The 12,727-nt window shown below is 29.9% G+C and overlaps 1 protein-coding gene across 2 annotated transcripts; it reads right to left on the reverse strand.

Moving 5' to 3' along the window:
* Positions 1–3,236: 3,236 nt before the first annotated feature.
* LOC130960598 (aspartic proteinase 36-like) lies at positions 3,237–7,363 on the reverse strand. 2 transcript variants are annotated; one of them, XM_057886042.1, is made up of 10 exons: positions 6,905–7,363; positions 6,124–6,253; positions 5,766–6,013; positions 5,411–5,638; positions 5,023–5,185; positions 4,602–4,675; positions 4,417–4,513; positions 4,253–4,316; positions 3,912–3,983; positions 3,237–3,823 (listed from the first exon to the last, which is right to left on the reverse strand). In XM_057886042.1, exons 1-10 carry the CDS (start codon positions 7,156–7,158, stop codon positions 3,660–3,662), a joined length of 1,494 nt encoding a protein of 497 aa, XP_057742025.1. In that variant the 5' UTR covers positions 7,159–7,363; the 3' UTR covers positions 3,237–3,659. The 2 variants fall into 2 exon arrangements, with proteins under 2 accessions (XP_057742025.1, XP_057742024.1); XM_057886041.1 differs by having other exon boundaries at positions 6,899–7,363.
* Positions 7,364–12,727: the final 5,364 nt, after the last annotated feature.

Consider the following 12,727-nt stretch of genomic DNA (forward strand, 5'->3'; position numbering starts at 1 on the left):
TAACTTTCCAATTGTTTAATTAGTAATAAAATCTAAATTATGACATTACATAACTAAAAATAGTCTTAAAATGAGATAAAATACATTATGTTTTTAACATCATATTGCAGGTGAACTATTGAGTTTTTTTTTTTTTTTTTGTGACTAGGTGAACTATTGAGTTGAATATAGCAAAATTTACCTCAAATTTTTATAGGGTGAATAATAAATCAAAGTTGAAAATAGTTCATTAGTCAATATTTTATTTAAAAATTATTTTCGTATATAGTCAAGATCTTTTTTTCTTTGATTTTTTTAGTCTTAGAAATGTAAATAATCAAAATCATTATAAAATATACACTAAAATTAACTATTAAAATTAATTATTAATATAAAATATATATTAAAATATAAAATATATATTAAAAATAAATTAAATAATATATATAAATACATAATAACTAATTTTAATAATTAATTTTAGTATATAAATAATATTTATTAATCAAACATGCTTGCTTTAGTCAATGCAAACGATTTTGTATGATAAATTCTAGATTTTGATGCATTTATTTGTTTTGTACATGGATAGATATTTAATGTAATTTATGCAAGAATTCCTGAAAAGCGTGAATATGTGGCATAAATGTTTTTAATAATTTTGTATGAGTGAAGTTTCTTTTTCAATTAAGACCAAAAAGAGAGAGTTCACACTTAACAACTTGCATATTAATAGTGAATAGAGAAAAGGAAAAAAAGACACTCTTTAGTACATGAGGGTACCAACAATACATGCTTCTTCTTTTTTTTTTTACTAAAGATGGAAAGACTATAATTTGCGACCTCTTAAACGAGTATAGAAAGATTATACCATTTGAACTATACATGCATTTTGTTAAAATGAAATAAGCAAAAAACAAACTATTTTTAATTCAAGAAAAAGACAAATAAGTCATTTACTATTTTTATGAATATACATAAACCATTAATCAAAGTTAACTAATTAATAAATTTGTGTGTTTTAACAAGAGAACTGTATGTCTCATTTTTCAATAATTAAAGACCTAAAAATATTTCATTTTGGTTAAAAATTTATGTATCTGCATGATCAAGGACCTCTATTTGTACTTTTCTCTTTTATTTTACATAATTCTCATTTTATTAACATTTTCTGTTTATGGTGTGGTGTCTGACAAATTTTTTTGTCATAGTAAAAAAAAAAAAATCTTTCGTAAAAGTAGCATTTCCCAAATTAAAATGCTTTCAAGTTTCCACATAAGAATTTTCTTTCTCCCTTCCTAGTCCCTACTACCTTTTCCTTCAACTTCCTCTAAATCAAACACTTCCTAAAATGGACTAGGACTAATTCCACATTCCTCCTTATAAACATTTTAAGTACAATACAATTTAGTTTCTCTTTAAAAAATAATGCAAACAACCTCTAAAACAAGATTATAAAATACAGAAATTGATAAAATAATCAGATAATATTTTAATCACTTTTAAATTTACAACTTTTATTATTTGTAAACTCCATTCTCATAATCTAATTGTGATTAAAATATTGTTTGATGACTTTACCAACCTCCTCATTTGACCCAATTTTGAATTTTCCCATATGTGCAACAGTGCAAATTAACCATATTAGCAAGTTTTTTTTCCTTATCAATTATGAACAAAAGTAGCACATATTTTGAAAAGTTTGGAGGCAAGAAAATGGATTATTTAAAAGATATTCAGAAAGTAGTTTGCACATAATCCAGAATTCAAAAAAGAATATAAGAGCACCTACAATGGTGAGTTCCTCTTTTACTTTTTTCTGACACATAGGAACTCTAACCATTGGAGGAGAAAAGGAATGAGTTCCTGCACGGGTCTCAAAGTGAAGGAGTCCCTCTAAACAGGGACTCAAATTAACCAATAATAATTTACCATTTGGCAAGTTATTTTAAAAAAATAATAATATAAAATCTGAAATAATTAAATAATTATATTAAATAATAAAATAATAATTAAATTAGTAATAATTATAATAAAAATTATATTAAATAATCATATTTTTATTTAATTAATAATTTATATTAATTATTTAAATAATAATTAATTAGATTAAATAATTAAATTTTTATTTAATTAATGATTTATATTAATTGTTTATATCATAATTAATATTGAATATTATTTATATTATTATATTAAATTATAATTAATTAAATTTACTTACATTAAAAAATAAATTTATTTACACCTTACAAAATAATTCTTAGTTGAGTTAGTTATTTTTATTTTTAAAATTTAAAATGCTATCGATATTATTAAAATTAGCAGTTGTAAACACAAAATTATAAATTAGTGTAATCCCGAATTATATATTGTGTATTATTGTTATATATGAATTTATTTAATATTAATATCTTTTAATAGTGAATTATTTTTAAATTTATAAATTTAAATAATATTATTAAAAAAATCAATTACATTAATTTTAAGTATTTTAATTAATTAATTAAGTAGGACCACAATAGAGACTAAAGTTAGTTCCTCCTAATGGAAAAGAGAGAGATGCTTTGAGTTCCTATTTACCGTTTATGACGCAAAAGCTGATGTGAAACTTTTTATGACAGGTGGGCCATAAATAGGGACTGAGATGAGTTCCCTACTGGAGATGGTCTATGCGCTTATTTTGAGTAAAATATACATTTAGAAAGGTTCAAAAATAATGTTACATATTCTTAAAGTTTAGAAATTAAGTGAGGAAGGATAACCATGCAAATAAAACAATTCAATAATAACCAATAAAAGATGTAAATATGTAATATAAAAAAATAATACGTGCTAATTAATGTAACATTATTGATGAATATTCAGCACAACAATGTCGGCAGGTATCACCAAATCACATTTCTTTATCTCTCATATCAAAATGAAAGAAAGCATCACCAGCTAACCATAATTTATCAGAGATTAATAGTATTCTGACAATCATTCATCAACAAAAGTAGGATTAGATAGAATTAACAAGTTGTTACAAAATTTTGTTGGTGATAACTGACTAAACCCATTCAAATTCACTCATCCAATCAATTTCACCAGGAACAGAGGTTACACAACTCTGTTTTCTAATGGTAATGGAAGTCATTGCATGGGGTATCATATCATGATCAACAAAAATTTCTCATACAATCTGAAAATGACATAGTAACATATAACATATTGCACCGAAAAAATAACAAGTATTCACTATTGAGAAAAAAAGGTGACAATTCTAATCAGTGAATATCATAAAATGCCTGAACACCAACCATGGTGCCATAACCATATGAAATTCCTATACACTTGGCTAAACTTGATAGGGCTGAAAAACACAAATCCCTCACAGCACTGTATAAACAATACACCATTATCCACTACATAGATACAGACACTAATGTATATTTCTACACGTTCCCAAGAGAATGCTTCCTTTACAAATTCATCAGGTGAATGGAAGACATCCTCTTCTTGTTCTTCTTTTTGTTTTTTCTTGTGAGCATGCCCAATCAGAATAAATATGAATAGAAACAGCTACCACTCATGATCCAAACATGAGAGGGGTTTTCCGAGAACAAATAAAACATCGGCCATCTAAGGTAGCTTTCGAAGTGTGGTTGAAAAATAAAACTTGAGCCTTTGGATTTAAATTACAAAAATGGAGAGAAAATTGCTATGTGCACAGAGAGAGCCACAACGCTTACAGGTAGTAACTTGGAGAGGATGCCTATATCTACACCGCTGACACTCGTTTGTCTGGCATTGATGTACTCATCCTTGCTTGTAGCCACAGAAACGTTTACAGGGGAGGAACCTGAGTAGCAATTCAACATTTAAGACAAGGCAAAGGATCATATTTGACTCCTTGCAAGAAAGTAAAAGAGTTCCTGTGGTGAACTTACAGTCATAGTTGGCCCATCCGATTTGTTGATGTGCTAAGTCATAGATGATTACCTTATCTTTTAAAACCAGATCTGCAAGGAGAAGGGGAATGAATGCTGATAAACTAAAAATAACATAGTTGTGTTCACTTGCTGATCCAAAAGTTTCATGCATAATTTATGTAATACAAACAGGTAAAAAGGTACTACTTCATTAATAGCATGCTTATTTAGGATGTTATCAAGTAAAACAAAATCAAATTTTAATTATCAAAATACACAGCATTATAAAGATAAGGGTAGCAGTGTGCTGGCATATCTTCAGAGTTTTCACCATCACAATTGAGAGACAAGAAACCGACCTCCTAAAATTGAGACTCCCTCCTGCACTTTCTCGAAACCGATGCACCACAATGACTGACCATCCTGTTAAAGCAAAGTGGCATGTAAGAGTACTATTAGTAGCATAAATCCTGAAGAATATCTTACGAAAATAATATGATCAACATTTAATAGACATACTTACCATGACACCATTATGCATAAGGTACTGTTCTGGTTTTAAAACCATTGATGCCCCACCCTCAAAGTTTAAGCTGACTTGAGGAAATATATCACTTATACTGAATACATAACAAGCATAAATTCTAATGAGATATGGAAAAACTCTCCTTTCATGATGAATAAGGATTTATAGATATTGACAATAACCTGGTTGAGAGAAGATAACACTGAAGTCCTTTTGAAATAAAAGGATTTGTAGACTGTGACACTGCTGTAGTAATCTGGAAATTCATTCAGAAATTTATCATGACTATGTTATAGCCAGGGAGAATATTATTTCTTATATTAGAAGATAGACAAGGTGAGGATTTTATTTGCCTCCTTTCTGTTCCCCTTTTGAAAACTTCTTAAGGATCAAACTCAACTTTTAACTAAAATCATAAAATATACCAGACAAATAAGATATGAATACAAGAATCCAAATGAATTCAATGGATAGACATGTCAATGAAATGTCCTCATTATTTATTTACAATACAAATACCTCATCAAGGATGAAGCAAAGAGAGAATATTGTCCTGGAAAAGTGGAATACTCAAATTTCCAGCTAAGTAACAAGAGAACTTACTGCATTGACGAGAGGATCATAAGCCTCTTGAATAAGATATGCCAATGTTGTACCGGAGTCGACTATAGTTCCTCGATTGGCAGATGTTGCAAATACATCTGCATTAATTGAGAGGGGTTGTCCATTCACAGAAATGCCCTGGAGGTTTACGTTGTAATGAGGTCTGAAATTTAACCAAGAACTAGTCAAACCTACGTAATATATCTCATAAAACTATCAATTAGTTGTACAGCAAGCATAATAGGATAACAAACATTTTAAGAACCCAATTCTTGAGCAACTTCATATTTTATATCCATAAATTTCTTTTTAATATTGCTTTTGAAAAAATAAAAAAAAGGGGGTCACTAGCAAGGGGCTAAAGTAGACAAAGTGCAGAAGAACTTACTGTGATGGAAGCAGTGGAGTATAAACTATATTTGGATCCAAAATATGACCAAGAACCAGTATGCCTCCTCCATTGCCATCTCCTTTTAAACAATGAGAGAAAACTTTGGGTGTTATACCACGCGAAGACAATTGTGATACAACAGATAGAGGACCAGGGCCAAACCCAATAATTCCATCAACTGCTTTATCTGATTTAGTCAATTCTCCAGACAAATAGTTGCTACACCTATTAACAAAATAATTATCAACCGGACCATATAAGCATCAAAATGAACATGGAAGTAATAGCAAAACCAATAGATGAGTAAGATGACACATAAACCTTATTCACAGTAAAAAGCACACATACTCACCCAAAAACAACAGTCGCTGAAGAGTTAGCAAGTGAAGACTGTCCCAGGATCATATCAAAATACATTGCATCAGAAACATAATATCCTGTCGTTCCACTTCCATCTCCATACTGAAAAGTATAGCTGCACTGATTAGCCTGAGAACATTCAGCAGCTGCACCTTGAACCTCAGAAGCACATATCGAGTCTGAGCATGGAACCAGCGCAGCTGTGGATGAGCCAACCGTGTCAAAGTAATTGAGCTCAATCTACAAACACAGGCAACAAGAAAAACAATAAATTCTTCTCGAAATTAGAACCTTGTTTCCCAAGGTACAACGAGCATGCATGATTAGACAACAAGTGCCAAAATCCTCACCCCAAGTCCACTAGATTGAGGGCAATTGCTGCAAGTATTGCAGCTAACCCACAAGATGTCACTTCCGGTATCAATCTGCACATTAAATTCTTTTGGAGGTGTTCCCATCTTCACCTTGGTAAAATACAACCTTCAGAGGGGGGAAAAAGAAAAGAGAAAAGGAAAAAGATTATCCTCAGGTTCAAACCATTATTACATGGTATTTGTTAGTTAAAAACAAGTCAGTGAAGAATAAAGAGTAACTTTCCAATATCAAAGATTTAGCCACTGAGGAAAGGAAAATTCACGGTACACTAGCAATAGCAAGCACGAAAAACATTAGTCTAAACTAAACAAAATGAACACAAATAAATAAATAAACACTCAATAACCATCTCATTTTCAATTATCCATTAACAACAAAACGAAATTCAGTAGAAAATACACAATCTAATGCAGATTTTTCTAAATAATACACAAATTGCAATAAATGCTTGCTACAAAATAAAGAAAAGAGGACATATCAATGAAGATTCATTTATTAATACTCACTCTGTTCCACCATATTTGTCACTTTGAGAACCTTTCAAGTGTGAGTGAGTGTGCACCAAAATTAAACTCTAAATATATCAATGTGCACCAAAAAGCATAGTAACAAACTAACAACTACTTTAGCTAAGCTAAAATGGTTCTACAATCTATACTCATTTCCTAAGCATAATTTATGAATTCTTGTATTAAAATTCAGAAAGAAAAAAAAAATGAGAGAGAGAGAGAGAGAGAGAGAGAGGATTACCCGTACCCAGCTGAGCTAAGATCGGAGGTTCCTTGTACTGAGAAATCAACTACGCCACCACCACCATAACCGCCACCACCAGAACCACGCAGAATTCGAGCATGACGCGCTCTGTCACGCGCCCTCAGATACTCCACATCCACGCGCCTGCTGCCAGTAGTTGGAACCGCGCGTTCCAAGGGAAGCAATACGCCGGCATCCACCACCGTCGCCACCACGGTGGCCAGAACGAAAACCACCGCTGTAAGAGAACACCGCATTGTTACGATTCTTCGTTTTTGTGCTGTGTATTTTGTTTTCTTTTTTTGTCTAATGGAGTCGGTGCATTGAAATGTTCTTTTTGAAACTTGTGAAGCTAGACAGAGAGAGAATGAAGAGTGTGAGAGACACTTTAATAGACTGTGATTAATTGCTGATTAGTGCTTAATTACATGAATTAGTTGCTTTTGCTAGCTTGCTTGCTACTTGGTGTGTTTGGATTAAAGAGATTAACACTGAAATGTATGCAGTATGCTTATATGTAAATGGTCTATCTAATAAACTGAGAATATTAATAAAAGGAAAAGTATTGGTGAAAATATTAAATAATATAAATAATAGATATATTGAATATTTATTTTATTAGTGTATAGATGGTTATTTTAATATTAAAATTTAGAAAATTAATTTAAAAGTTTAGTGTATTTTTATTTGATTTGTGGTTGTTCATATTATTCAAAATAATCATTGTTTTCTAATATTTTTCTTAATAAAATAGTAAAATATTACTTTAATTATTTTGAATTTATAATATTTATTATTCATCTAGTCTTATTATTTTAATTCAAAAATAATTAATAATGTAAATTATTTTTTTTTAATGACTAAATAACTATAGAAAAACCGAATCTATCCACACACTTTTAACTTTTATTTTTCAAGCTTTTGTAAATAATGGAGTAATAAATTATAAAACACATAATATATTTTTCTTACTTTCATTTGAAAACTGAATTTTATTTCTAATAAACATTTATTTAACATACTTTTTCCCTCTTTTTTTCTCTTTCCTTCTTTATTTCTTTTTTCCTTTTTCTTGTTAGTAACAAAAGTGTGTATTTTTGCTTCATAAAACTAAAAATGACCTCTAATTCTCTAAACCTCAGTGTCCTCCTTGCTATGGTCTTGTCACTCGGTAGATCCTTTTGCCTTAAAAATCTTATACTTGTTAATTTGTATAACCTTTAATATAATAGACTTAGATTTGGATTTAGTAAAATAGGAATGGATTATAATGATGAAAATAACAAGATAGATATGTTTGATATCCCCCACATCCACATGAAAGAGACCCTTTAACACTTGGTGCTTTTTATACTTTATCTACCAACAAAATTCATCTAAATTCAAATGTATTTGTTTTGTGGATCACAGATGAATATAACAGTATACTTGTCAGAGACAATATAACTATATAAAATTGTAAATTTTTAAATATACCGAAAATTATTAATAGTAATATTAATATTTTATATGTATATATATGTGACCTTCTTACACTATCTTGGATTGAAAATCACATACTACTATGTGAGTTGAGCATACCAAGATTGAAAATGATAGAACAAGACATGTGTAATGTGAACACTTATACGAATATAGGGCATTTTTTTTAATATTGAATTAACAATGGTATTTTTTTAATTATGATCTAATGTGATATTTTTTTAAAATATGAGATAATTTAATTTAAAAAGTAAAAATCGGACCGTTTAAATTTTGAGAGGTATAAAAATTGGACCATTCGATTTTTGGTATACAAATCGAATCCTCTTATTTTTGTACTCGAACCTTCTTATTTATGTGTCTTTTATAATTTTAAAAAATATTAAAAATTATAATGTTAAATTTTTTTAAATTTTTTAGCCAATATAAAAAGATAAAGGGGCAGAAAAAATAAACAAAAAATGAAGAAAATATTTTTATAATAAAAAATGCAGTTATATTTTTATTTTATAAAATCATCCATATTAAGTAGGTTATCATTTTATTTTCCTTCTTTTATGGTGTTTTTATAAAAAGTAAAATGAAGGGGATGTCTCATGTCCCACACATGCAAAGCTGGCTATCACTTGTTGTAGCTGTTCATATATATATATATATATATATATATATATATATATATATATATATATATATATATAGAAATAGTCTCCCAAAAAATATAGTATAATACTACGTACTTTGCAATTTTTTAGGAAGGTGCTTTGAAGTTTGAAGTTCATATATATTAATTAATTATTCAAATAAAACCATATATACATATATACTGTGTAAATAAGTTTCTATTAAGAACAATATTTGATTTTTCTTTCACTTACATTTTGCTTACTAATCTGGTTAAGACACTGGTTAACGACATTTATTAGATTTTTTTAAAATTATTTTTGCTTAAATGAAACACGTGGCATTGATCATATTTTCATTTACTTATAATAATGGACATTTGTTATTATTATATAGTACTAAGTGAATAGGAAAAACGTGGATTAATTGATGCTGAAACCATCTGCTCTAGTCTTCATCATTTGTAATCAAAGTGTTCAATTGATTTGGCTTAAAGTTGAGCTAGACAGTAATTAATCCCCATCAAGGCAAGTGAAATGTTCAATTAAAATTGATTGGTACTACGGTAGTAATAGTAATTTTAATTAAAGATATGACAGATTCCGAAATTGCATATATAACCATAGTTTAATTTTGATAAGTGTTAATTCTTTGATACGGTTATTTAATAACATCTGTTTTAATTTTGAATTATTTTCCATGTACGAAATTTTTTTTTTCATATAAGTCATATAAATTATTTATATTTATGTATTTTTTACATTTTTTGTGTGTCTCTTTTTCTTTTTGTTTTTTATTATCACTTATCTCGTTATTAAAAATTATAAATAATTCAATTTTAAATTTGTTCGGTACCAGACAATTCGGGAGTGGTACTCGGTTGAATAGGTGGGGTGTAGCCTGAAGTCAGGTAGCGAAGGAGAAGTTGGTGGGCCAACGTCCCGAGCTCTCAATGTGAAGGGAGTGTCACCTACAAAGACACTCCGATGTCCAAGTCAATAGAGTGTGCAGGCGAGAAAGAGATAGAATGGTGAATCACGTACCTTGGGGAGGGACATGTTCTTTCCCATTTATACCGTGTCAGAGGTGAGCCCTGCAAGGACAGACCCACCTTCCTCGAAGCTTCCTCTCACAGCTGTAGTGGAGAGCTAACGAGGACACGTGTCCAGGTCGCTGAGTGAGCTGTACGTGCCCGACCATTCGGGTCGGGTCATCAGTGGGTTGGGTCAACCCGTGAATGGCCTGGGCCAGGCCGTAACAAAATTGTCAATTAAATCAAAACGAAATTGATTATTATTTTGAATCCAATCAAGTGGTTGAAGTATGATTTAATTTAGAAAAAAAATAGCATTAGAAGAAATACTTTTTTGTATTTACAACAAATTTAGGTGTAGTACGAATATATTTGGCTATAATAACACAAAGATATTTTGGTATATTTTAAGAATTTTTAGGTGTATTTTTATTCTGATAAGTTTTGCATAATTCAAAACTCTTCTTCTTCCTCTTCCTCCTCCTCATTTTCTATTGCTTCTTTTTTTTCATCATCACTATCTTCTTCTTTTTTTTCTTATTTATCTTTTTCTTTTTATTTTACCATCTCAAGTTTCTTCTTATTTTACTCTTTTAACAAGAATTAAAACAAAAAAATCAAACAAAGAAGAAGAATAAACACATAATGCTACAAAATTACTTAGAAGATGATGAGTTTACATTCATTTAACTAAAAGAAAGAAAGAAATAAAGAAAAAAAGAAGAAGAAAAAATGTAGCATTAGAGAAAATATTTTTCTATATTTGCAGCAAATTTTGGTGTAACACGAAGATATTTGGATATAATACGAAAATATTTGGGTGTATTTTTATTCTGATAAGTTCTGCATATTTTAAAACTCTTCATCTTCCTCCTCCTCATCTTCTACTGCTTGATTGCTTCTTCTTCTTTTTTTTATCATCATCACCATCATTTTCTTTTTTTGTTATTCATCTTTTCCTTTCTATTTTACCTTATCAAGTTTCTTATTGTTTTACTCTTTTAACAAGAATAAAAACAAAAAAATCAAACAAAGAAGAAACACATAATGCTGCCAAATTACTTGGAAGATGACCAACTTACATTCAATTAACTAAAAGAAAGAAAGAAATAAGGAAAAAAAGAAGAAAAAAATACAGCATTAGAGAAAATATTTTTCTGTATTTACAGCAAATTTCGGTATAACAAGAAGATATTTGGGTGTATTTTTTTCTAATTAATTCTGCATAATTCAAAACTCTTCCTCTTCCTCCTCCTCATCTGCTATTGCTTCTTCTTCCTCATCTTCTTATTTCGTTTTCTTATAAATTTTTTTGGGAGAAAATATCAAACAAAGAAGAAAAAATATATATAATGTTGCAAAATCAATAGAAAGAGGAGGAGAAAAAATGCAGCAACAACAACAGTAATAAAAAAAACAACGATGAAGATGAAACACGTGAAGAAAAATGAAGAGAAACATAAAGAAGAATGAAAAAAAGAAGGAAGAGGAGGAGGAAAAGGAGGAACGCGAAGAAGAAGAAGAAGGGTCTTCCATAATGGTGAGTGAGAGCGCGCTTTGTAAGGTCCCACATCAGTTGGAGAGAGAAACGAAGCATGCCTTATAAGGGTGTGGATACCTCTCCCTAACATGACGCGTTTTGATAAGTGAATGTGGGGGTTTCGGCTAGCATTCCTAACCGTGAAGCCTTGTGTGCTAAAGCGGACAATATCGTGCTAGCGGGTGGTCTGGGCTGTTACAGATGGTATCAGAGCTGGAGCTCGGATCGATGTGCCAGCGAGGACGCTGACGCGTTTTGACGCGAGGACGCTGACGCGTTTTGACGAGTGAGTGTGGGGAGTTTCGGCTAGCATCCCTATCGTCAAAGACAAAACCGTGAGGCATTGTGTGCTAAAGTGGACAGCATTGTGTGCTAAAGTGGACAATATCGTGCTAGCGAGTAGTTTAGACTGTTACACGCTTTGAAAACGATTAACGCTCGTATTATCACGCTCCAGTTGATGAATGTAATTTTTGTTAAACTTTACTCAACTCATAAGACTTATAAGTTAAAAATACTTGTATGTATAACATATTTTTTTAATTTTTATAATTATTTATGTAATTAATATAAAAAATAATTATTTTTATTAGTGTGATATTATGTAATTTAGTATATTTATAAAATTACTTTATATTGATAGGACATTAAAATTAAATCCATAAGCATATTGCTAGTCAGAAAAATACTTTTACGAGAAATACACACACTTTAATTTCATTTCCTAGGTCTTTTTCTTAAGCTATAGTGAAGATTGCATCTCGTTTTCTCGTTAACGTGTTAATGTGCATGAACCATGCATGAAATAAAATAATATACTAAAAATTACTTCTTTTGTCAGAATAAATAATATGGGCTTTATGGCCAATAACTTCTACAAACACATATAGGCCCATTATTGCAATGTAAGCCCAATAACAATGTGAGCCCATTTTTTTATATAGAAACAGCTTCCATCACTCTCTAGTCTCTTCTTTCTTCTCTCTCACGCTTCCATTATCGGTATCCCGAAAAAGGTATTCTCGTTATTATAACAACAAAAGACGCAAAATAGTAATTTTGTCAAGATTAAAGATTTTATTATTCAAAAAATTATATTACGCCAATCTTAGAAATTACGCAGACCCAGAATTTATTCAAGTGCAATTGT

This window comes from Arachis stenosperma, chromosome 2, assembly GCF_014773155.1.
Source record: "Arachis stenosperma cultivar V10309 chromosome 2, arast.V10309.gnm1.PFL2, whole genome shotgun sequence".
NCBI classification, from domain to species: Eukaryota; Viridiplantae; Streptophyta; class Magnoliopsida; order Fabales; family Fabaceae; genus Arachis; species Arachis stenosperma.

Bases quoted from the DNA above. Each gene is read 5' to 3' on its own strand.
- LOC130960598 (XM_057886041.1), bottom strand. From the start codon at position 7,158: ATGCGGTGTTCTCTTACAGCGGTGGTTTTCGTTCTGGCCACCGTGGTG. The intron at 5,186-5,410 runs GTAAGTTCTTCT...GTTAAATTTCAG, and splicing joins ACTCCACTGCTTCCATCACA to ACCTCATTACAACGTAAACC. The intron at 4,317-4,416 runs GTAAGTATGTCT...TTGCTTTAACAG, and splicing joins TTATGCATAATGGTGTCATG to GATGGTCAGTCATTGTGGTG.